At 41.4% G+C, this 25,883-nt stretch overlaps 2 protein-coding genes across 2 annotated transcripts; one reads left to right on the top strand and one right to left on the bottom strand.

Annotated features, from left to right (window-relative positions):
- The first annotated feature begins 774 nt into the window (after positions 1 to 774).
- On the top strand, positions 775 to 6,146 carry LOC142951337 (endoplasmic reticulum protein SC65-like). The gene is made up of 8 exons (XM_076092833.1): positions 775 to 1,236; positions 1,475 to 1,624; positions 1,785 to 1,956; positions 2,414 to 2,542; positions 2,636 to 2,781; positions 2,883 to 2,966; positions 3,204 to 3,355; positions 6,125 to 6,146. The coding sequence occupies exons 1-8, from the start codon at positions 775 to 777 to the stop codon at positions 6,144 to 6,146; spliced, it is 1,317 nt and encodes a 438-aa protein (XP_075948948.1).
- On the bottom strand, positions 6,089 to 25,492 carry adam11 (ADAM metallopeptidase domain 11). The gene is given in 27 exon segments (XM_076092832.1): positions 6,089 to 6,139; positions 6,141 to 6,190; positions 7,164 to 7,181; positions 8,665 to 8,776; positions 8,882 to 9,050; positions 9,266 to 9,385; positions 9,511 to 9,616; positions 9,786 to 9,849; positions 9,928 to 9,978; positions 10,060 to 10,140; positions 10,293 to 10,385; positions 10,797 to 10,868; positions 11,011 to 11,110; positions 11,463 to 11,514; positions 11,988 to 12,078; positions 12,221 to 12,305; positions 12,617 to 12,783; positions 13,586 to 13,657; positions 13,825 to 13,899; positions 14,870 to 14,991; positions 15,786 to 15,861; positions 17,380 to 17,437; positions 17,881 to 17,963; positions 22,408 to 22,474; positions 22,994 to 23,070; positions 24,972 to 25,123; positions 25,435 to 25,492. Coding segments are annotated over 27 exon segments (2,322 nt in total).
- Positions 25,493 to 25,883: the final 391 nt, after the last annotated feature.

The following is a 25,883-nucleotide window of genomic DNA, read 5'->3' as shown; positions in this document are numbered from 1 at the left end:
AGTAGATTAGTATGACTAGATCCGTGTTTTCTGGGGTTTTTAAATTGCCCATTTTTCGCTTTTATTTTGAAAGGAAAGTTGCCCATTCTGTTGGGTTCTTCGGCACAGCCGCACACAGCAGAGAGGTCCGCCTCCCTGGACCAGCAGCGTATCTGAGCCGTAAAGTATCCTGAGAGCCCCCAAAGCTTTAGCTTTTCCATTAATGCCGTGAAAATGTCAAGATGCACAAAACGATGCACAAAACGTCCGAACTCCATCCACATCTTTGATTGGATTTGTTTCATAGTTTAAGACATCTCAATATGACCTATAGGAGAAGACAAAATAGATGTAATGATCCCAAACTATTGAGGGCAAAACTGCTGAAAACTATTTTGACCTATATAGAATCCGCTATATTACGCTACAGAACACGTAATTGTCATATCATAAACCCCTATAGAAGATTCTCATTCATATTGTACTTAAGTTTATAAATCTCATCTAATGCTCCTTTACTAATCACATTTGCATGAGGGAGTATTCAACAACACCAGAACAAATAAGACAACAATGCACAAGCGGTCACTTTTACGCACGTATATTATTCCTGTGCCAAATAAAGAATCAGTGACAGCTGTTGATCTACACCGAGAAACCCGAGACAGTAATTCTGAAAGGCCCAATCCCGGAATTCCCTGAGACCCCTAAGCACTTCAGCAGACCAGCACACAGACACGTAACCAACAGGCGCAGACAGAAGAAGCGGACTAATATGTGGGATATTATCTTATCATGGTTGCATTTTGCGTAAAAGGAGACGCGTTGTTGACGTTGCTATGGTTGACCTATGTTCTTATGACAGCCGCGCAATATGAAAACTACAATTTCAGAAATGTCCCCACAGAGGAGCTCATGCCCCTTACAACTGCGTATGGATTGGCTTTGGACCGTTACGCAGCGGAAAACTGGACTGAATCTATCGAATATTTGGAATTGAGTTTGCGTTTGCGCCGGCTTCTTAAAGACAGTGTGAGATACTGCATGCTGCACTGCAATAGTACCAAACATAAAGCACCGTCCTTCACAGGAAACCAGGACCTCCAAATCTACTGGCACGTTATGATGAGAGCGTCCTGTCAGGAGAAGTGCAGAGTGCATTTCCCCGCGTTGCAGCTCACTCCTCCCAGCAGTCAGATCCTGGAAGATTTCAGCAGAAGGACTCCCTACAGATACCTGCACTTTGCTTACTCCAGGGTGAGACACACTATGTTTCAAGACACTTTACGTCAACATAGCACAGCCTTATTTATAACATCACCCCTGAAAGATGTTCAACTTTGAAAACTCAAGGCAATGTTATAACTGACTCCTATATTTGACTGTAAACGTGTGGCATTCTTGCCAGTTATAGGACACAATAAAGAAAATATTTATTCTATACATCACTAGTCTTCCAAACAACAGCTGGGGAAATTCTGTGCTTTACTCCCAGTTGAATGACCTGCAGAGGGCCGTCCCGTGTGCCTACACGTACCTCCAGAAGAACCCTGCGGACCAGGAGATGCACCAGCTGATGGAAGAGTACAAGAGCCAGTACAACCTGAGCGGCTACCTCACCGACCACGAAGGACAACCATATGAGGTGAGGACACCCTAGCGTCTGTCCTTCACAATACTTTCTCTGTATAATACACATAATACTAGAGAGTTACACTGCTTAACACTATATCATCAGCAACAAAGGTTTTCCCCCCAACTGATTTTCTGAAGCGAAAAAAATGGATGAATCATATCATTTCTAGGCCTCCTTCCTGAGAGGAGTGAAACTCAGCAATTCAGGAGAGTACAGCAGCAGCGTTGAACAGATGGAGGAAGCTCTGAGGCTCTACCTCCATGAGTATGATCTCTGTCAGACAGACTGCGAAGGGATCAATCAACTTTCACCACACAGCGACTTCTATGCAGTCATAGCAGGTTGGTATGCTGTTAAAAATGGTATCAAATGAACAGAAAACAATACCGAGGACTCAAAAAATGAAAAACAAAATCGGATATAAAATGAGATCTTTCTGAAGGAATTGGAAGGAAAACATTGTACTTTTACTCGGGCTGCCCCAGTCGTTGAGTCAGCTAATCGGTCGTTGTGGTCTTAGTGGATGTAGTTTTCTGTAGACTCTTACTCATTTTGTAATGCTTTCTCGTGCTGAATGACGACTTTTACTTTTGATATCTTAATATATTTTGCTAATGATACTTCTGTATTTTTACTTAATTACGGTTTTGAATGCAGGACTTGTATATGTAAAAGCTTATTTTTTTTCATTAATGTATTGGTACTTTATGTATTGGGTCTGAATACTTCCACCACTGTCTCCGATTTTATGTTGTGACTCTTACTAAATAATAAATAATCTCTGCTCTGCTTTTCCAGAAGTGTATGTTGGCGCATTACACTGTAAACTGAAGTGTGAAGAAAACTTGATGCCTAATGTTGGTGGTTATTTTGTGGAAAAATTTGTGGCCACTATGTACCACTACCTCCAGTATGCCTATTATAAGTGTAAGTGTACAACTGCAGCTGAGCTTTCCGTCACTGTTCTTAAATGATAGTCAACACTCATCTGTTCATCGGCTGTTTTTTTTCTCCTACCAGTGAACGACGGCCGCCGTGCGTTGCCTTGTGCTTACAGCTACTTCCTGTTTGAACCAGAGGACCAGGTCATGAAGCAGAACCTGCAGTATTATAAAGCCTACAGTGAGCAGTGGGGCCTTCAGCACGACCACTTCACACCCAGGATGGTGAGAGGAAACATCACATACCGCATTTGACAAAAATGTATCTGTGTACGGTGTCTGCTAAAAGCCACTAATCCCTGTTTAATGTGTCAATGTTTAAATAGGAGGCTCTAAGACACTACAACCATGCTGTCACTCTAAAGCAGATGCTGACATCTGCAGAGAAGTACTTAAAGTTAAATGATGAGGTAAGATTAAATTAAAAACTACAGCATATTTTCTTAACAGACACGTGATTTTTTCCAAAAATTAGGAAGAAAAAACATTGAGGCTCCTTAGAATGACTGAGTAGCGCTGCTGTTCTTCAGTAACTTTATGTGGGATGTTTGTTTGCAACTTGTATAAAACATTTATGGAAAACTTTTAAAAAAAAACACCTCTAAGAGTAAATGTCATCATAAATAATTTTGGGTTTCTTTCTTGAGGATTATTTTGGATCAGAGGAAGCTGCACTTTTTTCCTCCGAGTCTCCCGATGTTGAGTTTGAAGGGATGGGAGACTACGAGGAGTCCATCTACGCCGAGTGGAGACAGCCGAAGGGCAAAGGAGACGCTGGGGAGTCAAATGTCTTAAGAGAGCCGAGAGTGAGAATTTAATAGAACGGTAGATCTGAAGAATGTCAGTGATTAATCAGTCAGTAATATCAGAGACGGTGACAAGAAAGAGCAGGTCTTATTTCACTTTCATGTCCTCTTCTGTCCTATGTTAGAATTATTCTCATTTGCATCCATCTAATCTTAGTTTTTTTAAGAAATAAAAGAGTCAATAAAACCTTATGGTTTGACAAAACATTTTATCAGCTCGACTAAAATACAGTTTATTACCATATAGATAAGTGAAACATTGTGTTGCGCTCCTGGATTGCTGTTTTTAATACTTCTTATGGCAAACTAAGCATGAATATAGTTTGCACTTCTATGAAAATACTTTCGTTGTTAATACTGTGAGAGGCACAGATAAACAGATCTCATTACAGGCCTCAACAAACCCTGTAGAAACATCCCCGAGGTCCAGCAAATATTTAAAAATATTTACAAATACATCCTGATAAGTAGGAAGAACTACAAGACAGTTAAAGTTAACTCTTCATCACCGGGTTTCTCACTGACTCAGACAACAAACATCCTGCAAAAGTACTTTGTTAAAACAGGATTTACACAACAGACACATGGTCACTGTTATTCATATACGATTTAATATATATTTCAATATACAATAATATGAGTATTTACATTATAGGCTAAGATAATACTGGTAACCTTCCTGTGGGAATAAACAATGTTGACTTCCCTGTGTGAATGGTGAGTCCAACTACAATGTGTGATCACAGACAGTGGCGGTAAACACAGTGTGACCTGAGCTTTCAGCCAAGTCTGTCCTTGAGTTTTAGATTTTATACAGCGTGCATACGGCATAAAGAGAGTTTTAGTATGATTAAAGGGCTACCCACTGACATTTAAATTCTGAGAAAATGAACTGCTGTTTAAAGTCAAAATAAGTTTAGCATTTAGCCTTCAAAAATGAATTTCCATGACTAACTGCACTCATTTTAGTCAGTAAGGAACGTCGTTAGGACCTTTTTTAAAAAATTGTGTCTACTTTCAGAAGCAGAGGAAATGTCAACGTATTCCTTTAATGCTATTGTAAGTTTACCGGCAGTGTAACTTGGATCATCTGTTGTGGCACCTCTGCGATTACGCAGTTCCTTATTGTTATTTAGTGAAACAAATACCCCCTTTACACCAACAGCATTAAAATGCTTTTTGGGTGATTCGATCTCAATGTGGTCACTGGAAATGCATATTAATACTGGGGCATTTAATCAGTTTAAATCAGATCTAGATATAATAAAAAACATTTTAATGCAAGGTGTAAAGGGGGTCAATGCTTCTCTTTGTACATAATAACCAATCTTAAACCTGATTTAAGATTCTCCGAAGTCCAGAGGGGATAGACGGAGAGTGTGATGCACATGGAAGCAGCAGAATAAGACTCTTTTTTTTCTATGGGCGAACATGTTTCTGATATTATTCATGAAATGTACATATTTATTGCTTATTGATCTGGTCAGTCAGAATTAAATTATCCAACGGCATTGAGAGATAAAGCATATTTTTTTTATCATTTCTAGTTTTACCTCGGCAGCTTGACTGAGCTCATAGAAACCAGATTATAATCTAAGAACATAATATGGAGTGAGATCCTGTGTTAAAATCAAATTTTTGGAAATCTGGGAACTACTTAATAATTTTGCAGCTTGAAAATCTCTTAGAGGCATGTATGAAACATACAACACTCACACGTCTTTCTCCGTGACCCAAATGATCAGGCATCCCACAATTGTGGAAAACCAGAGGAGCTCAAACTTCACTAAACTGCAAAGAGTCAAATCTTCTCTATGGAATTAAAACTTCAAAATGAGCAGTTTTACGCTGAGAGGCAGGAAGAGTCTTCTCTCTCCAGACTTGTGCTTTCATTAAGAGCGGCAGTGAGTCACTGCTGTCTTAACGAGTCAACCTTATGATACACTTTGTACATCAGCACCCATGTTCAGCATATTGGCTGTATATAGATTACATATTATACAGCGGGATAAAACATTTGGTGTTTACATGTGCAACTGTCTGAAGTAAAAAGTACTTTGATATCATCGGCACAGAGACGCAACTAGCTTCCTTGCAGGCCTGAACTATACATTCATACGTTAATGCATATTATGTAGAAGCATTGATTTAGGATGGACTACTGTTTGATAATGAACGGCAGCATAAGAGAAAGTATGGCTATTACCGTGGAATGTAAAGGCCTAGCACACAAAATAACCCTCATCTAGACTGATAAAATGTCAACATTCACTATTTTGTTATTTTCGTACACTTCTATTGCAGTTAAAGTCACACCACTGAGAGGAGGTGGTGGTGTTCTCCACGAGGTTAAATATCTTTGAAAACAGAAGACTTCCCAAAAAAGTCCAGACTAGAAGTAGTACATTACTTAAAGGGGTAAAACACAATAACAGTCGATATGGCAGAATATCAGCTGTAACCAGTGGAAGGGGAAATCTAACCGAAAAGTTCAGTAAACACACTTCAGTTAAGGGCTGTGTGTGTCTGTGTGTCCTGGAAATGCTGTAAATAAAAAGTGAGCACGACACCAAAGCGAACATTTGGAACCAGAAAACTCCTGACAGTCTTTCAGATCTGATGGCAACTTCCATACTGCAGTTAAACAAAGAGTAATCAGGCTTCCCGGGAGGAGAATACCAAAGGAGACAGCGTTCATGAAATCAGAAAAGGAAACAGAAAAGGGATCAAAAGTGGAAGATATCTTTGTCCTGTATCCTCAGAGCGGACTGGACACCGGTGTGAAGAAGACAGGACAGCGAAGAGATACAACTCAAACTCACGAAGATCTGGAAAGAGAAGAGGAATGAAGTAGGGAAAGAAGATGAGGGGAAGATAAAAGGAGGAGGGGGAAGAGAAAGACAAACATTGAGGCATCTGAGAGAACCGACAGGAAAGCAAAGATGAATTAAAACATGGAAAAGACTGATTGGAATTGCAACTGGAACTTCATTTAATTACTTGTTTGGTCAGCTAAACATCAGAAAACAGTTAAAAATCCCCATCACCATTCCCCAGAGCACAAGGTGACATCTTCAAATGTCTTGTTTTGACTGTCAAAAACCAAAGACGTTCAATTTACTGTAAGACAAGGAAATTCTCACTTTTTAGAGCCTGGAACCATAAAATGTTTGAAATTTTGCACGAATAATGAATAATCAAATTATCAAAATAGCTGATGACAAATTTTCTGTTGACTGACTTAACAATTAATCGACCAATCGTTGCAGCTGTAATGCAGATAGATCATAAAATGATAACAAAAAATAACCAAAAACAAAAACTTAAAAGGGGAGTTAAATTTTATTATTGAAAGTCTTACAAAGTCGACACTGCAGCTATATTCTAGAAGTGGCAGCCAAGTTAGTGAGGGGACATGCAGTACAAATAATAATAAAGCAAACTACAATTTAGGAGTTAACGATGTTTCCTAATACTAAAACTGCATTACGTTTTGTGTATTTTAAAGGCCCATATATGGAAGAAGACTGCAAACTAGCATAGGTTATATAAATACTGCGGTATGTGTCTATATACTCGTCCCTATACAAATAAACATTAGATGAAAATGTGTGAAAGATGAAAAATAAGGCGGTAAAATCAGATGAAATTTGTGTGGGCTTAGAAATATCTTTAAAGCTGCTCAGCTGATAAAGAAGCAGAGGATTCCTATAAAACAAATGGCATTATGTTTTACAGAATGAACAGTGATTGATGACTCTGATAACGTTTTAAGATCAGGATTGAAAGGTGGGGTCGTACCTTCCTCTTCGGATGTTTCTGGAATCGCAGTGAGGCAGGAACAAGATGGAGGGAGCAGACGAAACAGACAGTGAAGTAGAAAGACAGGTAAGACTATCAACTTTTTCATATGCGCAAAGAAGCAGAGTGAAAGTAGAAAAACATGCAATGAACACAAGGCCTTAAAAGCAAAGCATTAAAGAGGCATTTAAAGTTTCTTTATCTTTTGTTATCAAGGACGTCTGAAGCATCTATCCAGGCAGATTTGAAATATTCCATACAAATAAATCATGAGATTACGGCAAAAGACTACAGTCGTAGAGAAGCATTTTAGTTTCTTTGCATCCTGCAGGCAGGAGGCAAGACGGCATTTTAGAATGTGCAAACTAACTGCAGAAAAAAGATTCAGAAATCTAAAATATATACTTTACTATCGTAGAAAACCAAGAAATCCAGAAACTATTTACATTTGAAAACGTGAGCCAATTTTGCCTAAAAAACACTCAAAATGATGAATCTATTTCTGTCAATTGATTGTTGATTATTTGACTGTTTCAGCACTTGTCTAGTATTCAGCTCATTATATATAAATGTAGCTTCTACAGCCCACATAAAGTCTTACAGATTTGAGCAAATTAGAATAAATATCATACATATTGCAAAGTGGTGAAGCTCCTGCCATTCATCTCATGCCATCAAAGAGCTTACTAGCTATGACAAATGAGGGTTTGTAAGTATGATCATTAACGCTCTCCTTCTCTAACAAAACCCACAGACGGAAACCCATCTACCGCACGTCCACCAGCATCAATAATAAACCCACATGGTCTCTGGTTGAGAGAATGGATCAGACAACAAGCAGAGGAGCATTCAGCAGCGAGCCGCAGGCATGTGTGTGTTAGCTGACAGAGGAACACAGCAGGCACACACACAGATGGAGACATGCCAGAGCTCTTACTTAAATCCCCAGCCAGTGCCCCCCAGGACTATCGCTGCCACCAGAATTGCACCAGCAACCGAGCCTATTATGATGTTGGTGCCACTGGGACCTGTTGGAGTGAAGGAGTCAACCAGTGGGGGGGGGGGGAAAGAGACCAAAAATGACCAAAAATGGTTATATTATGTTGTATCTCTGTTGACTGTAAAGCATCAAAAAGTGATGTTCAATGTGACCCAAAACACTTTCAGCCAACATGAAAAAGTAGAAGAACATGTTATGATAACTGCTATCAAGTTTGAATTGTGATTTGACTCCTTGGTGTTAAGATATCCTTCCTCCCCCATGTCCTACACCATTTATTTATATACTCTCTCTAAAGAAGAGATTTGAATTGTTCTTGAATGAAGATGAAAGCTTTCAAACCAGTCTGTATGAACAAGTTGTACTTGACATGAATACTTTAGTTTTTGTTGTTGTTTTGTGCATATTTCTATGTCATAGCAGGTTATTTTAGTGAGGAACAACTGAAACTGTTCCGCCTGTTGAACGGACTATGTGGAGCTAACTGCTCAGTGTAGTTACCTCTGTGTTTCTCTAGGTCTGCCGGTGTGGGGATGAGGATCGGGTCAACCACACTACAGTCCTTCCCAGTGTAGTCCGGATCACAGATGCACCTTATCTCGTTGCTGCAAGTCTGCGAAACAAAAAGACAAAATAATGAGTGGAAGCGTCAATATCTTTTCTCGTTTATTACCCACAAACCTTCGTTTCCAGCGGCAAAACTCAGTGACACACTCACCCCGTGGTCGGAGCAGATGTGTGAGGACGAGGAGCCCGGGCAGGTGCTCAGGTTGAAGGTGGTGACGGGGAGGCAGCGACGCTCAAAACACATCATGTTTGGCCCACATGGTGTCCCATCCTCCACATAGCCCATATCCAAGCCGTCATCCAGCACTGCATGGCCGCCCCTGTAGGTCAGATGGTCACATATAATCATCACTCATTTGTTTGTTACAGACTGATGGTACCAATTAATCAGGATTGATTGTTCTTCCTAGATCAGTGCTTTCTCCTCTTTTTTGAATGTAGCGAATACAAATTATATTAGGCAGCCTACTGTAATTGTTTAATCCTTCAAATTGCTGTTTAAACAAACCAAGCAGCCCAAGAAAAGCTGCCTTACCTGCAGTCCAGGTATCTGTTCTGATGGTGGATGGTCAGACTGGTGAGCCTCCCCTGAAGTTCACCAAACCTCGGCCTATCTGTCACATTGGTGCACAGCAGTAAACCGCACAGGACGTCCCTGATGGAGACGAAAAAAAACAATTTAATAATGACAAAAACTCAACTAATATGAGATTTAATAAAGCAAAAAAATCAAGTGCATGTATCAATATGTATTTAATGAAGCCAATGCTGTTCTCTCACTGCTTGTTGCACTGCACCCATCCCTGACCACTGGAGTCCGGACCACAGTTTCCTTTCTCTGTGCCCTCAGAATTCAGCTTTTCATAGCAGAACCTGTCGGCTGAGTCTGAGAACAGAGAACAGAGTCTTTAACTTGTACGACAACCAACGGCCTTGCTTTAATGGAAGCTCTTCTCAGAAAATATAGAAGATTCTAAATGTGAGTTATGACATTTTAACCATCAAAGGGCCATGGATCATTTAGAAATCAAGCTCAATATCCAATCCAAACCTACTGTAGCCCCACAGCGTCCTGCACTGGCCGTCTCTGGTCTTACAACGACCTCCATAACACCGACCCTGAGGAAAGAAGATATGTTCTATTAAATGCAACAACCTGAAGCAGTAACAAACATTTAGCAACTCGCATGACTTTACCTGTCCAGCACCACACATGTAGCCATCCAGTTTGTGGACGTTATGAGGACACTGAAAGAGAGAGAATATTATCTGTCCGTTCATCATAGTGGGGGGTTTCAGATGTCTAAATTCTTTAGGCATGTATTTTACCTGGCTGGAGTCTCCCATGCAGGTCTCAGGGATGTCACAGTCGTTAACAGTTTCACGGCACGTCACCCCTCTCAGGTCGTACTGTCACAAACACCCACAGAAGAAGACGGAAGGAAAAAAAGAAAGACATGAGAGGGGGTGGAACTGAGCAGGTGGGAGGATAAATAGTCCATCGGGGCCTTGAGAAACAGCAACAAACGCTCCGGTTAAAGTGCTGTATCAAAGCAGCTCACCTTGCAGTCCCTGCAGCAGAGCCCGTTGCTGCACATGGCATTGTGGGTAAGGGTGCACTTCTTACAGCAGTTGGCTCCACTCCGTGCACAGTCCTATGGGTAAGAGATGTTCATAGCACATCTGTAGATCACGAGTATCAAGGTTTTTTGAACTCGCATAACTGACTACACTTACAATCCAACTACAATCTGACAAACTGCAAAGACAGAGGGGTTGTAAGCTAAATAGTGTCCCCAGTAGAGTCCCCAGTTTAGCTGTCTGAACAGAGAGAAGCATTTCCTTTGAAAAATGTCAAGAAAATGTATTTAAACTGGAGGCTCTCCTCCCGTTAAAGATCATAAGTGCAGCACCATTTAAACTGAAATGTTCTGGACAGATTGGAAAAAGATGTGACAAGTTGTTACTGTAAGTATTGGCTTTTCAAACTAGGTTTAAGCCCTAGCCATAATACTCTTTGTGTATAAGACAAGCAATATAAAAGTAGTTATTTCAAATGTGCTCACCACGAGTGTTCCACAGTCACATTCCTCTCCCAGCTCCACAAATCCATTCCCACACTCTGGTTGGTCAAACAACTGCAGGAGAAGAAACATAAGCAGGGCAACTATAGAGTAAAACAATGCATACAACAACAATACAGAACAGACAATGAAAATACATTCAAACCAATTTAACTTTGGTAAGAACAATATAGGATGATGACCGACCATCTCTCACCTTGCTGGGCTTGTTGAAGAGACAGCTGCCTCCTCCCTGTTGGAGGAATCGCAGGTACTCGTCTATACTGCAGCGAGAGAACTTCCTGGGCAGGTAGTAACTAATTAGGACAAAAAAAAAGAGAAACAGAAATCTCTCATTGCCATTTGTTGGCAACATTTGCAATATTGCTAAAGCCTTCAAAAGTCTGAATAAATATGAAAACCTGTCAACCAAAAATGCTGTTCATATTTTACACAGATGAAGTTTGGTACTTTTACAAGCTGCATTTCATACTCATCCTAAAAAATAAAAGAAATGACACAGCTTGTCGGTTAAATTTGACAAAATAAATATGATGAGGTGTGAAATATGTCCGTCTTTGTTGCCACAGACTCCTGTTTTACTTGAGAAGTATTGCTTAGTGTGCTACAGGTGACTGATTAATTGATTCTAAATTAAAAGGTGCATACCCTGTGTCCTCCATGATACAGCCCAGCCATGGGTCTGGACACCTGCAGTCTCCTGGACACACACACACACACACAGACAATATTTCTGTTGTCAAGACAGTTGATGACTACAAACAAAAAACGTGTTTTAGCAACTCTGTGATCTCACTGCTTGAGGGAGCCGTTAGTGCAGCAGTTTTCTTTTCATCTGAGATAAATGTAATACAATCAGCACATTCTCCGTGGAAAGTCAAAGGAGTGCTGTATAAAAGCTTTGCACTCTTTGAGTTTGTAAAAGACAGATTTTTAGATATAACAGCAATTAAATTTAGAATGTTATCTGAAACAACCTGAAGATGCCTTGCTCAAATACGTGAATACTGCAGGAAGGAATGTATGGCTAAAACCAGTATCTAAAGTAACACGGTTGTATGGCAAATTGCCTTTTTAAGTCTCTGTGTTTCTGAATCACATCAAGAGAGATTGTCCTCCCGTGACTCCTTGTGTCAGATCTCAACCGATATCTGCAATGAATGTTAGTCTCACCTGCAGCCAGTCGCTCTTTGTTTCTCAGCATGCCAATGTTCTGGCCAAGGCTTTGACTCAATGTGATGGCCATGGGGCCCACGCTGCCATACTGAAGACACACATATAAATCAAGTTAATGAGAATGACTAATTACTTCTGTAAATATCCATTTTCATGAAGTTCATTGGACAAACACAATGATTTGTTGCTAATCTCTCTAATCTAATCTAAGTAAGTGACACAAGTCTCACCTCATTGATGCCTCCACCCCTGGTGACTGAGCAGATGCCCCCAATGTAGGCTGCCTCACTGCGGCTGCTCATGAACGTCCTCCCACTGTGGTGAAGACAGAGAAACTTAATAATAGGCGCAGGAGGAGGAGGAGGAAGACAGAGAAGAGAAACAAGAAAAGGAGGAGGAAGGAGGAGAAGCCAGAGAAGAGAAACAAGAAAAGGAGGAGGAAGGAGGAGAAGACAGAGAATAAGAAGAAGAGGCAAAGACAAAGACGAAGAAGACAGAAAAGAAGATGAAGACGATGAAGAAGACTACGAAGAAGACTGATAAAATGAAGAGTAAGACAGAGAAGAAGAAGACTGAGGAAGAGATAAAAACACAACCACCGACAACAATCAGGAGATTGAACTAACGAGAAGAGGTGAACGGCGTCGCAGCGTTCCTTGATGCTCTCCTTCCTGTACTTCATGAAGTCGCGCAAGGTGAGCAAAGCGTCGTCGCCCACGGATATCCTGTTTTCAGAAGACCAGGTTTCCATGGCCACCAGGACGATGCGAGTGTTGAGCTGCTCCTTGTAGATCTGGAAACATCAAAAGGAGAAAACACATTCGGAAAATGTATCTCTTGACAGTTACTTACCATCATCCCTCAGAGCAATTGAAGCAATGACCGATTAGAACACATTACAACAGAAAGGATTGAAAGAACAATAAATCATAATTAATAATAAACATGTGTGAAAGTGAATAACATCAGAAGTGTCCTCTTGGCCCTATTTCTCTCCATCTATTGGGAGAAGAATGAAAAATAAACTACTAACCTAAAGTTTCCTGTTCGTGGAAAGAATTCAGATCCGAAGGGGTTAACTGGGAGATAAATATTGCAGATGATGGAGACAGTAGAATCCGTCTCTACTTTAGACGCGCGAGTGGGAGACGGCAGGCAGCGGTCGGTTGCCATGGAAACCAGCATCACTGAGTTTGTCAGTGAAGGGTTTGCCATGCCGGTGCTATACATGGCCACATACACATAAACAGGTCATTATACCACACATCAAATGGACAGAATAAGAAATAGCCATTCAAATTAGTCATGTAAAATACCCTGTCAAATGATGGTGAGGATTCAATAGATGAAAGCAAATATTTGACATTTAAAGAAGATGGTTAAAATTAAAACAGACGGTAAAACAGCTTGTTGGCAGCTGTCCCACTCAGGAAAGTTTCATCTGCAAGAGAATAAAGCTCCGAATTGTGGCAACTGCCTTTAGTAAGCTCAAGAGACTCCCTACAATAGATTCACTATGAAGGGGTGCCATGTTTAAAAAAAGATGATAGGAAGAGGGAGATCATAGTCAACTCCTCAACAGTGTTTCCACTCACCGCGTCGGCCATGTTCACCACCGCTTTGGCAAAGTTCTTCGTCTGAGTGGACGACCGACGAAGCTGCACGAACTAACAAGAGGAGAGAAACGTTACTGCGTTACCGCCTTTCATCTTTTTTCTGTGCCGTCTTATCAGCGGATTAAAATCCCTATTTTAATGAAAGTCACGCTCACTTCTTATTAAAGCCTTCATGCAGCACTTACAGAGATAAGGAAAAGAAAAAGCTTCACACCTACCAGCTCATGGTCGTTGACCACCATCAGCTCGATGTACTTGGTCTCAGTCTGGACGGTGCGCTGGCCTCGCCGCACCTGGAGGGGGCAAAAGAAAGCCACACAGCCAGACCTTTGAGTCCGCTGTCATAGTCACCTTCACACAGGACGAACAGACACACACACAAACCCAGCAGGTGAAACCATTACTCACAAAGAGCACGTGCGCGCACACACACACACACACACACACACACACACGCTAATGCTTGTGAAACTCTAGTCTTTGTCCTTGAGAGGGAAACACAACTTTCATTAAGCAGAATAATGAAAACATAATTTGCAGCTTCTGACTCCAATGACTTTAGGAGTCTAACAAGAAAGAAAATGACCTTTAAAGCCTGTGAAAACTTCTAATCTTTTTCTCGGTAGCATTGACTGTTCATGACTAAACAAGTGACAAACATAGTCAGGTGTTATTTAGTAAGATTTCAACACTCTGCTTCATCAGGACCGTGAAGCAATGGCAAAATAAGCAAACAACCCAACAACTGTCTCAAATGTTAAATTCTGATTGGTGCACCCAAGTATGACACATTTTTTCAACTGAGCTCAGCCCATTTAAAAGCAGTGAGAAGAGAACAGACAGAATACAGAAACCAGAAATGAATGTTGACGTCTAGGGTCAAAATGGATGCAGCAAGGGCTAACCATCACCCTCAATATGCTTTACATTAGAAATGTGTCGTACAAGAATGATCAACAATGAATCAGTTGGTATCAGTCGAGTAATATTCTCAGATTTTAGAAAGCTCCTCCAGATGTACGGCACCCCTCTCCCTTTTCTTACTTATCTTATTAGCATGAAAGCTGAGACAAGCCGTCAGTATTAGTGTGGAAATGTGGCATCATCTGACAGACGTCTCTGTAAAATATAAATTGGGTTTGCGTATCTCAACTCTGATGTTTCCCTCATGGTGACACTTTCTGTAAATGATGCGACATGTTCCTGGCGGGCCATCTGTCTGCGTACATGGAGGTGTGTTGTGAGAATGGTCTGAAAACTGACTTGTCTTTTTGAGCGTCTCAAGATTTCTGTAAAAACAGGCTCCTCCTCTTCAGACCAGTTGTCTCCATCCTTCAGTTCACCGTCTGTAGGCCCCTCGGGCTCGGTGCCGTTCACGGAGCACCCTGGGAAACACGCACATGCACAGAGTAAGTGAGAGTAAAAGTGGCTAGTCATCAGTCCAGGGATGGATGTAACTATGTATTTTAGTCTACTGATCTGCAGAAGAAATCAATATTACACAGCCGGCGGAGGAGAGAGGAGGAAGGGGGAGAATATAACTGGCCAAATGGGAGGGAGAGAGAGAGAGGGGGGAGAGGAGGCAGGGAGGGAGGAACGGTAGGGGTTGGGTAACAGGAAGGAGGAGTGTCAGGGACAAAGAGGAGAGGTAGCAAAGAGGCAGCCAAATGAGACATTTAGTGCAAGGGCGAGGAGGGCAGCTGGACAACCTGAGGAGGACGTTGTATACTGCAGTGTGTGTGTGTGTGTGTGTGTGTGTGTGTGTGTGTGTGAGAGAGAAAAAAGCAACCAAAACTTGCATTACATAACACTTGATTGTTTTAGATCCATGCAATGTCAAGGACAAGACTGAACATGTCATCTTCAAACAAGTAGCGGCAAGCAGCCTTTTGGCTCATCAGCAACAAGCTGCATCCTGCCGGGTTTCATCAAATCTAATCTGTTAACAACAAAGTTTTGCCAGAATCAAGACAGTGTGAGAAGTCTTTAACTTGTATTATAGCTGGATTTGCGCAGCAGGTATGGTGTCACTTAGGATAATGAATCAGAGGGTGAACCAGACAGGGATTTTGTATTCATCAAACCTTTATCATTGCATCAGGAGGGACTGAAATACTTTTGGTTGCAGGGAAAAGTAACTGTGAGGAGTCTCGGGTGTGCAGTTTTACGGTGGTCCTACCTGGACAGGGAGGTGGGAAGAGGTCAATGTCCGGCATACGATACACAATGTGGTCGTTCTGCTCCTGAACGCCGTCCTTAAAAAACATAAACAGTGAGACAGACAAGAGAGAGAGAGAGAGAGAGAGAGAGAGAGAGAGACAGGAGGGAGAAATAAATTGCTTTACTATTTGTCATTACTTTATTAAAATTAATGTCACTGAGTTTAGATAAAAAAAGATTGAAAAGAGTTTTTACGTTAGAACTTATTTCCTGAGCTTGTTTTAAAATAATGACTCAACTTAACGCAACTTTAATTGCCTGAATCTTCTTCACATCTTTCTTATTTCGGAAGATTTTAACTGTAAACGCTTTGAGTTCAGCATCCATGTTTGTCTGAACCGGAAAGAGAGATATAGATATGAAAATTGAATTTAAGTAAAACTTCACCTCAAGCCAAAACGGAAACCTTAGTCAGACCTCAGCAGACAGTGAATCGCATTATATAGTATTTAGCATTTGTATACGTTTTCAATAACACGTGCATAAAACTGTTGTTTTATTTAAGTTGTGATGTATCATGTATACATCTCTTTGAAATGGCTGGTTTACCTATTCAAGATAATACAATGCATTATCAGGTTGGTCATTACTTAAAAAGTGGTTCCCTAGAATAAAAGTGATGCAGTGATGCTTATCGTCTAAAAATCTCTTTGTGTATTTTTTGTGAAAACATTTTTTCAAGCAATGAAATCACCTCGTCTCATCCTAAGCTTCTCTGTGTGAAAAAGCGCTGCCGTGTCCTCTGAAGTGCAGATAGTTCAACGGGAAGGAAAGTGCTCTGATGCATAATTAATCAATCATTGGGCTGTCATAGTGGCAATAACACTGCTGGACACTGTGGTGCACTTGAGCTCGGGATGAATACTTTATGAAAATGAGCCATCTGAGGTAGAGCCGAGGAGAGAGCGCGAGGAGGGAGTGAAGGATTTTAAAGATGAGCTGGGAGGCTATTGATCCATCTCTCCAGTCTATGTAATAAAGCTGTACTTCGATTACTGGTGGTCCTTAATGGGGAAAAAAAGCTCTGCCTCTTCCACTCTAAACACTTTCTCCCCACTCCCTTTGGTCACTCTCCTTTACTTCCATTTCTTTTTAATACTAGATCTATTCTACAATCAAATCAGAGCATTTTTTTTAAAGATCTAAAAAGCTTCCTTTGTATTCATTCATTTGAAATTCCTCCTCTCGCTCCCTGCATCTTTGTGAGACGATGTCTCCCTCAGATATGAGACAGGAGATGTGTTTCAGTGGTGGTGGATTGTGTGTCAACTCAATACCTTCCATACAGCAGCTCAGAGATAGAGTAACACTGTCTGGACTGACGGTAAGTCATTGACACTGGAGAGAGAAAATGAGACTGTTGGTGACTTTTAACCATATTTTGTTAAAGGAGTTTGAACGATTGCTGCCAGTTTTGGGAGATTTTTTTTTTTTTTTGTCACAACCTTGTTACTGCCTCAGTTTGATGCCAAGAAATTTGATATGCGTGTGTTTACTACTAATTATACTAGTTGATACTCACTGCTAGGCTTCTTCCTAAAGTCCTGACTCACCTCTCCACTGCCAACAGGTTCAATCCCGTAGGAGAAGTTTCCGTCAGAAAACATCCCCCTGAAAAAACCAAACACAGCAGCATGTTAGTTTGTCTGGGGATGTTTGTGTGAGTCTGTGTTGTTCTTTTAATTTAGCCTCTACCAGCACGTTGTGTAAATGTAGTAAGAACTCTGCTCATTTTTAAAACCCTGTAGGATATTATTTATAGTATTTTAAAAGTAATATTTTGAGATTTTGGGGATGCTTATTCGCTTTCTTGACATGACAGAGAAAATAGGCTTACTTGTCAAAATGTCAAACTATTCATTGAATTGTTTTACGGGTAATTTTCTGCTTATCTAAAAAACAAAATGGATTTTTTTACTTGTTGATGCTTAATGAGCCGTCGAATGTGTTTTATGCAAATTTAAAGCAAGTCTTCAAACATTAGAACCACTTAAAACACCAAACTTTGGGTCCTGACTGAGACTAGATTCTAAGTGGCACAGTGTTGGACTCACCGTAGGCCGTGGCAGGTGGACAGAGCAGCCCAGGAGCCCGGCAGCCCTCGCACGCGGCCATGGTAATAGCAGTGCTCGCCTCCCTGGAAACAAACCATAGATGACAGTGACACACTGAACCCTCCATCATTCAGTAAACACGTTCATGTCACATTTCAGAAAATGAAACCAACACTGACTGTGAACCCCCTGATCTCCTGGCCTCTAAACAGGCCAGGTATTTACTGTCGACCTGATGGGATCGACTGAAAGATATCAGTGACTACTGTCAATTTAGCGTCTGAGAAATCCTACACCTACAGCGGCTGCAGCTGAGTTTAGTTTCACTGAGGAAAAGCTGTGTGTGTACAGTGTGTGTGTGTTTGTTTGGGTGATGGGGAGATCAATTTAAGGACAGGGGTCAAATGGGAGAAAACTTAGTGATGGACTCTGGTTTCAATGTAGAGTCAAGTCGGTGTAAGCATGCACTCTTTTCCGTCAAACAACACAGATTTTCAGAAGTCAGTTGTGTGCATGCATTGACCATGAAATTGTATTAAATTGTATTGTAGTAAAGTATTAAAACTCATTGTTTTGATTTAATGAGTGAATTTGGCAACAAACTACACAATGGCAACAATTTCAGTTTCCTGCAGCACAAAATCAAAGAACATCCGAGTCGTATCTCAAGGTTACAGTGTGTGCAAGTTGATACCGACTTGACACTAGACATCAGAGGACGACTGTGCCTCTCGCCTACGTGTTTTTAAGTCAGAAACTCTGTGGAGAGCTCTTTTAATATCTAGGATAAAATGACAAACTTTCCTTTCAGTTTTGCAGAACTGCTGTAGGGTGTTAACTGTACAACTCGCCTCCAGAGAACTTCACCAGATTCTTTATAATCCCCTGAAAGGCTTCGACTGGATGATCATGTTTTGAATATAGTGTTTCCACACTGCCTCTCACAGTACAGGAACGATCCGATTACAACAATTGGAGAGGAGCCTTGCCGACAGTCAAGCAGCACCTGCATGTTTAAATGTGTGAGCTAGTATAAATTCAGACAGAATTACACTCGGGAGAGGATTTTTTATAATCAAGCAGGATTAATTTAAGTGGATGGAGATTACAGTGGAGTGTGTGCGTGTATGCGTGTGAAAGAGAGGGTCAGTTTCAGGTGTTCGTAATGAACCCCAATAAGTAATATCTGCCACCTGAGCCTGTTGTTGTCTGACACGGCTGATGGACCAAAAAGAAAAAGAGGCAACGTGGATACGCTGCTCTTTATGCTTGGTCAACCTTTACCCTGAGCTGCCACTTAAACCTGAACAAATCTCCTGGATGACCTGTCCAATCATGTACGACCTCGCAAAAATATTCACCTGCTTCTGTGCATTAAGAGGCTTCATCACTGGATATAAAATGGATTACTGTACTGGGTTCACAGGGAGGAACAATTGAGATGGGATCTGCTTCAAAGTAAAACTAGAGGCTTTTTCATCCGTCACCAGGTGGGAGTCCAGCGCCGGCTTTAAATGAATCCGTGTCCCAAACATGATGTGTTCGATCTCAGAGGACACACAGTGCTGGTTTGCTTTTTATTACATTTGGGAGAAGGTAGTGTTAATGCATTTTGTCTGTTTTGGTGTTTTGCACTGATCTGATTACACGAAGGAAGCTGTTAAAAATTGCAAACCTTAAAAGGCTTTAATTGATTTTACACCAGTTCCACGTGACAAAATTAAGGGACGAGGCCTCCACTTACTGACTGGTTAAAATATGCTTCATTCTTGGGGGGATGAAATCAAAACAAAAGTAAGCATCAAAGTCACTACAACCGCCCTCCTGCAATTGTAATTGGTCAGACATTTATCTCAATTCCTCTTATTTATGTAGGATGTAGAGGTCACAAGCAATATCTCCACAAAAAGATTCATTACAAGTACAAAAACACTAAATACAAATAAAAACATAAGAACTTAAGAAGTGGTGCATGTCTAACAATTAGCTAAAAATCATAATCCACTATTTTTCATGGAGTTTATTTCAATTCAGTGCCAGTTCATCTGTTGAGGAAGATAAGGACTTCAATCATTCATACCGAATAGTGAGACAGCCCACAGCACTTAGTCCAGGGCAAGATAATAAATAAATAAAAAGGTAGGATTACAAGGCTAAATGGAGGAAATCTAATTGCCAAACACAGCAGACACACACCGACTGAGTGTGCTTTTCAGCTAGATTTATGTACTTCAAATAATGGCCACTCACACACGCAAATAAAACCATGTTGAATAAGAAAATCATGGATTAAACATGAAATATCATCAGGGACAGGTAAGCAGGACACTACATTAGAAGTAAGTGACTATAAGTTCGAAATAGAAACTACTTGCAAGCACAAATAAAAGGCAAATAGACAGTTACGTCCCGGAGAGACAAGATTAAATGTGACAGTAGAAACTAACTGAATTAGAAATACTGGAGTTTACTTGCTGTCTGGACTTTGACTCAGCATTGTTGAGCTGAGAGGACCGGCGGAAAGGTACTGAAACAATAGGAGCTAATGTAAAGTGAAAGGAAGACTAGATGGAACAAAAGAGTCAGTGAGGAATATTAGACGCCATCAAAAAGAGTTTGTTGGCGCTCAAAGAGCACTCAAAATTTAGAAATTTCAGAAAATAAAAAGTAAGGAATTGAAGCACGAGTATTCAGCGGCACAATAAAAAAATGTATACAACAGCTCCTATCAAGTCATTGAGATTCAATCCGACCGAGCCGGTCACCAGCTCAACGCAAGAGCGTAGATCCACAGGGACCAATAAGAAAAAGTGACAGTCAAAGCAAGAGGAATTTATTGGCACGTCAATAAAACTAAATGAATAAAAGGTGGAGATGGTGGGGGAGTGGGAGGGGGCTACATACACCGGGTTCTCAGTCCAATATGCAGAGAATTAAATGTCCATATAAGCATTTTGTGCATTGCTATTGTGTAATGATCGCTCTTGAGAATAAAAAAAAAGCACCAGGACTTCGCTTCCCAAACATCTTACTAATTTATAGTTTGTCAAAATGAGTCTTCATTTAAGTTTTACAAAACATGCATCAACATTTATGTTTTATAATTGAGCTCTTACATAATCTGTATCTATCTTTTTATATAATATTGGTAGAGAAATAATGAAATTCATATTTTCCCACCCCTGCACACATTGTCCCTTGATTTGTTTGGTTTAGACCTTTGCAAATAAACTCATTAATTGCTCAATATTACACATCTGGTTCCAGAGGACAGGCCACACTATGGTTGTAAGATTTGGGTTAGTTGGTTTCTGTAAATGGACATGATTTGAATTCCCCTCACGACACAATAGACCCACACTGCTGCTGCTGCTGCTGCTGCTGACTGCTAGTACCCATGGAAACCATGTACTGATTGGTCAGGTGGTCGTTGGCAGAGATAAAGAGAGTAAAAGAGAGACAGAGAGAGACGGAGAGAGATAGAGAGAGAAAGGGACAGAGACTAAAATAAAGCAGAGGATACAGACAGAAAGAGGCCGTCTCTACCAGATGTTCTTGAGTCTAGTAAACAAACTAGACTATAATAATATTATAGGACAGTTTGCTCAATTTCATAAGGAACAACAGAGAGGACGACATCAACAATTCAATCAGCAGCCAGAGAGCTGTCTTTGGACGCAAAAGATTCAGAATGATGTGCGGATTGATTGGTGGAAGAAACCAGAGAATGCAGCAAAAAGCGGAACATCTTCATCGCAGTTTGCACAAGCCCCTATACATTCAAAAACATTTTAATTTCAATTAATTTCTGCCTGAGCTGAAGGATAAAAACACACTGCTGCTATTGGTTCAGGGGGATACACCCATTCATGTTCTAACACACACTGGACATAAAAGCTACACTGTGGTATGAATTTGCACACAATCAATTTATATCAAATAGGCTATTCAATTCTGATAGAAAAGAGGATGCCAGCATTGGAAACACGCTTATCATTTTCTTCAGAGTTGGATACGAAAATTGATACCACTCTCGTGTTTGTATGTTAAATATGACGCCACATCCAGCAGCTGATTAGCTTAACTTAGCACAACTACTGGAAACAGCTGGCCCTGGTTCAGTGCAAAAGGTACAAAATGATCAAATCAAACAATAAAATGTGTTAACTAGTGAGGTTTAGAGGTGCTTTAAGGTAGACAAGCAGTTTTCCCCGTTTCCAGTCTTTATGTTAAGCTAAGCTAACCTTCTGCTAGCTTTAACGTCGCATTTACTGGACGCCAATTTATTTTCCCTAGGATGGCGAAGTCATAACCCGCCCTACTGTGCCTCTGATTGGCTAGTTCTCGGTGCCTTCGTTGGTTGGGTTGGTTGGGTTTAGGCATGAGGAGTGAGACTGGTTAGGGTAAGAATATCAGGGTAAGCCAATCAGAAGCAGGGTAGGGCGAGCCATGCCTTTGCAAAGAAAGCAAACAAGCGTATTTCCCAATAGGTCAAACAATTTCTATGAGATTCTATAAGAGACTTACCATATTCTGTGACAGCTGCCCATTCTCATCATAGTGACGCTCCACATAGTCTGTAGAGAGCAGATTGCTGGAAAGAAAGTGAGAAAAGCATTAATCACTCCAACACTTAGTTTCATCCTGAAACAACAATTGTTTGAAAAAGCAAGATTGCAGCATTGTGTGATACTGGCACCAATTATGGGTCATTATTCTAGACAGCCATTTAACAGATTAACATTACAAGTCAGACATTATGACTAGCATGAGTCTAGATCAACAAACGGTTGATTCATAAGTAAAAAACTAAATGTGTGAAGATTCATTTATTCTAAGTGTTCAGTGAAAGGTATTAGATAAACGCAGACCATTATAGCAAAATGTGTGGGGTGAGAAGAGGGGGAGGGGAGGGGGAGAGCTATACATTCAGCCTGCGGCCAGTCCGTTTAATGCCAACACACAGGACTTACAGTACAGACTTTAGGTGGGCGGGACAGGCGGGTGAAGGAAGAAAGGCAGTAAGCGTGTGCATGAGAGTATGGTCATGTCCGTGGTTTGGTGCCTCAATGGTGCAGATGTGTGAATGCTTTGCAGGCATGCGGTGACTTACTGGTTGAGTTCCAGGTCAAGGATGAAGGACGCGCCAAAGGCCTCCACCAAGAAGCTGCTCTGGGCCAGATGGACGGGCTGAGGGAGGAGAAGTTGGAAGAGCGAAGAGAGGAAATATTGGACTGGAGATTTACATTTGATTAAAATGACTGAGATACTGAAGTAAGAAGCAACAAAAACTCAAACTAACTCCGATTGATTACGTCTGTCTGTTGATGGCAGTTTATAGGTTTGTTCACTTCAGAACAGAGTCTACATCTCTCTTAGTCACGGTCATGCATTAATATTTGTGCATTGATTCCTAGTTTATGTCTCACGGTGCTGTCTACAGGGGGCAAGTACAATGTAGATAAAGAAATATGAACACTTACAGTGATGACCAGAATATATGCATAAAGAAGTACTTGGATGTCTAGAGCTTACTTTCAGATCAATAACCGCTGCATCTCTAGTTCATATCTCTGCATGATGTTGGTCCCAGACGCCGACTCAAACAAATAACTCACTAATTTGTCAGGTATTTCATGTTTTCAGGAACAAATGTGACAGAATATGATAAATAGAAAGTGGAGGAGGGAAGAAGATCGATGGATGTTTAATATGAAATAACTTAAAGACACGGAGACCAACGCAACAAAGAAACATAAGAAAGGGAGGCTCTATTTTGGGAACCTCTTCCTGAAGGCGAGATAGCCTCGTCCATCCCTGAGGCTTTTTAGGATAAAACTGGGCATTGGGGCTCATCAGCTCAGTCTCATCCACAGAGCTCTGTGGTGGCTCCCAGCACTACTTACTGGCCAAGCTGAAAGGAAGGTCTCATTAGTATTGCCATGCATGCACTCTCTGCAAACCACTTAGTATCAATCTAAATCTCCGCTGGGTCCATATACAGTACAATAAAAAGCCCACAATGGTGCCTGTGAGCAGAGACAAGAAAGCTGCATCAGCTGCTCTGACTGTGGTGATGGTTAATTGTATACCATTTTTATTATTTAAACATAAAAGCCCAAATATTCAACTGACACACCATACAGCATCTCAAGTCAAGACACTGACTCGTATGGTCTCTATAGACACAAATAGGATGTCAATTTAAAAAAGATATAGTTACCCAACTCCATTTTAAAGTATTAACGCTAAATAGTTGCTATCTACTCAAGTATGATCTAGTCACTAACTGTGTGACAGCAGTCAGACTTCTCCACAAACTTCAAGCAGATCAGCTTCTAGAGGGCTTCTACAGTCTCAGGGACGCGAGGTCCTGAGATGGCACGCTGCCCACCGAGGGTAGCTGAAGGGCAGACCTGTGTCATACCCACTGACAGGCCTGCAGCTGACTGACAGGCAGCGTTTATAGTGACGGTAACGAGAGAGGACAGGTAGATGTGTGAAATATAATCTAATGGACTGGAAAGGAGGAGGCAGCTAGAGGAGGGGGTGGTGGGCTGAGGTTTTTTTTTAATGCCCTGTTGTGGCCCGGGTAAACTGGGCGTCATGTGGGGGGTGTCACAGAGTGGGGTAGACAGACACACGACCTCAAAAGAGATGACAAACAGGGGTGAGTCAGGTCGAGACAGAGTGCAGGTGAAGGTTAGGGGTGCATTCATCGTCTACAGACTTACACAACAATGTTTAGCTCTCCGTTCTCCCTTTTCAACTCTTTTATCCATCTATTTATTATACAATATTCTTTTAGATATTCATTGTTAGAATTTAAGGTTATCAGAGTGGGGGTTCATACAGAACCTGTACAGGACATGTTGATATGTGGCTGTACTAAATCGTCAGTGTGTAGCTTTAAAGAATATAGTAAAAGCAACAAAAAAATGTATCACAAAAAACAGCTAAGTTAAGGGCCAGGACAAACTATCTCGCAAAATAATAACAATTTGATACCAACAACAACTTTTCCGAACATGTAGAAACCGAGATGAAATGAAGGGGTATAATAGCTAAATACGTGTGCAGACAAAACTCACCTGCGCTTCGGCTGTGTAGTTTTTGACCCGAGTGTTCAGGCGGCTGTGGAGCAGCTCCTCCTGGGAGTGGATCTGTTGCAGGAGCTGCTTGGGCTGAACGACCTCTTCTGCAGGCGGCAGCCTTCCTTCCAGACTGACCCGTTCCCTCAGACCTGCAAGAGTCCACGAGGAGGTTCAGTGCACAGCCAGCATGAGTCAAAGTGTGTGTGTGTGGGGGGGGGGGGGGTCTATATGAATCTGGATGTGAGGTTAAATGTCTTATTTCTGCAGAATTCAACAGCTGATGGCGAGCTGCTTGCTGGCACCGATGCAACAATAGCACGGTCCTTGTTATTGCACCGGTTGAGTGGATGCAATAACTGACAGAAAACATGCATTTTATTTCTGTTTCCCCCCCAATGATGATAGGTTGCATGTGATACACTAAACAATAACATGAAAGAAAAGCGTCGGAGCGTCTTACCTGTCACGGCGCACCGTGCACACACTGCAGCGAACAGCAGGCACCTCACAGCGAGCATGATGCTCACATAGTCCCAGGGATATCCTCGGTGCAGCGCCGTTAAATGAGCCGATAGGAGCCGTGCGCGGAGCTGCAGTAGGACTGTTGTTGACAGTGAAGGCAAACAGAACAGCGGGGTTCCTTTAAACGCGGCGCCCGCATTTCTCAACCCCTCTCCGCCTGAAGCGAGTTAAAAGCCCCCTGGCGAGGCTCCGCTGCTCGGCTCCAGCAGCATGGTGTGTGTCGGTGTCAGCGTTATTACACACACACACACACACTCTATCGGTCTGACGATACTGGACTTGATTGAAGCAATGAGGCTGCGCGCGGAGCAGTGGAAAGGGACACAGGGGGCACGTGGGGTTTGACGGCACACCCACGCTCTTTGGCCAAAACTCAGGTGTCCGGGT

This window comes from Anarhichas minor, unplaced genomic scaffold, assembly GCF_050575085.1.
Source record: "Anarhichas minor isolate MPS153535 unplaced genomic scaffold, ASM5057508v1 ptg000017l, whole genome shotgun sequence".
Classification (NCBI taxonomy): domain Eukaryota; kingdom Metazoa; phylum Chordata; class Actinopteri; order Perciformes; family Anarhichadidae; genus Anarhichas; species Anarhichas minor.
This window is presented reverse-complemented; position numbering and strand designations above follow the sequence as displayed.

What these genes read in the sequence shown, in the direction of transcription:
- LOC142951337 (XM_076092833.1), top strand. Translation starts at nt 775, where the DNA reads ATGGTTGCATTTTGCGTAAAAGGAGACGCGTTGTTGACGTTGCTATGG. An exon ending in CCAGTATGCCTATTATAAGT is followed by an intron (nt 2,543 to 2,635) that starts GTAAGTGTACAA and finishes TTCTCCTACCAG; the next exon opens with TGAACGACGGCCGCCGTGCG. An exon ending in ACCACTTCACACCCAGGATG is followed by an intron (nt 2,782 to 2,882) that starts GTGAGAGGAAAC and finishes ATGTTTAAATAG; the next exon opens with GAGGCTCTAAGACACTACAA.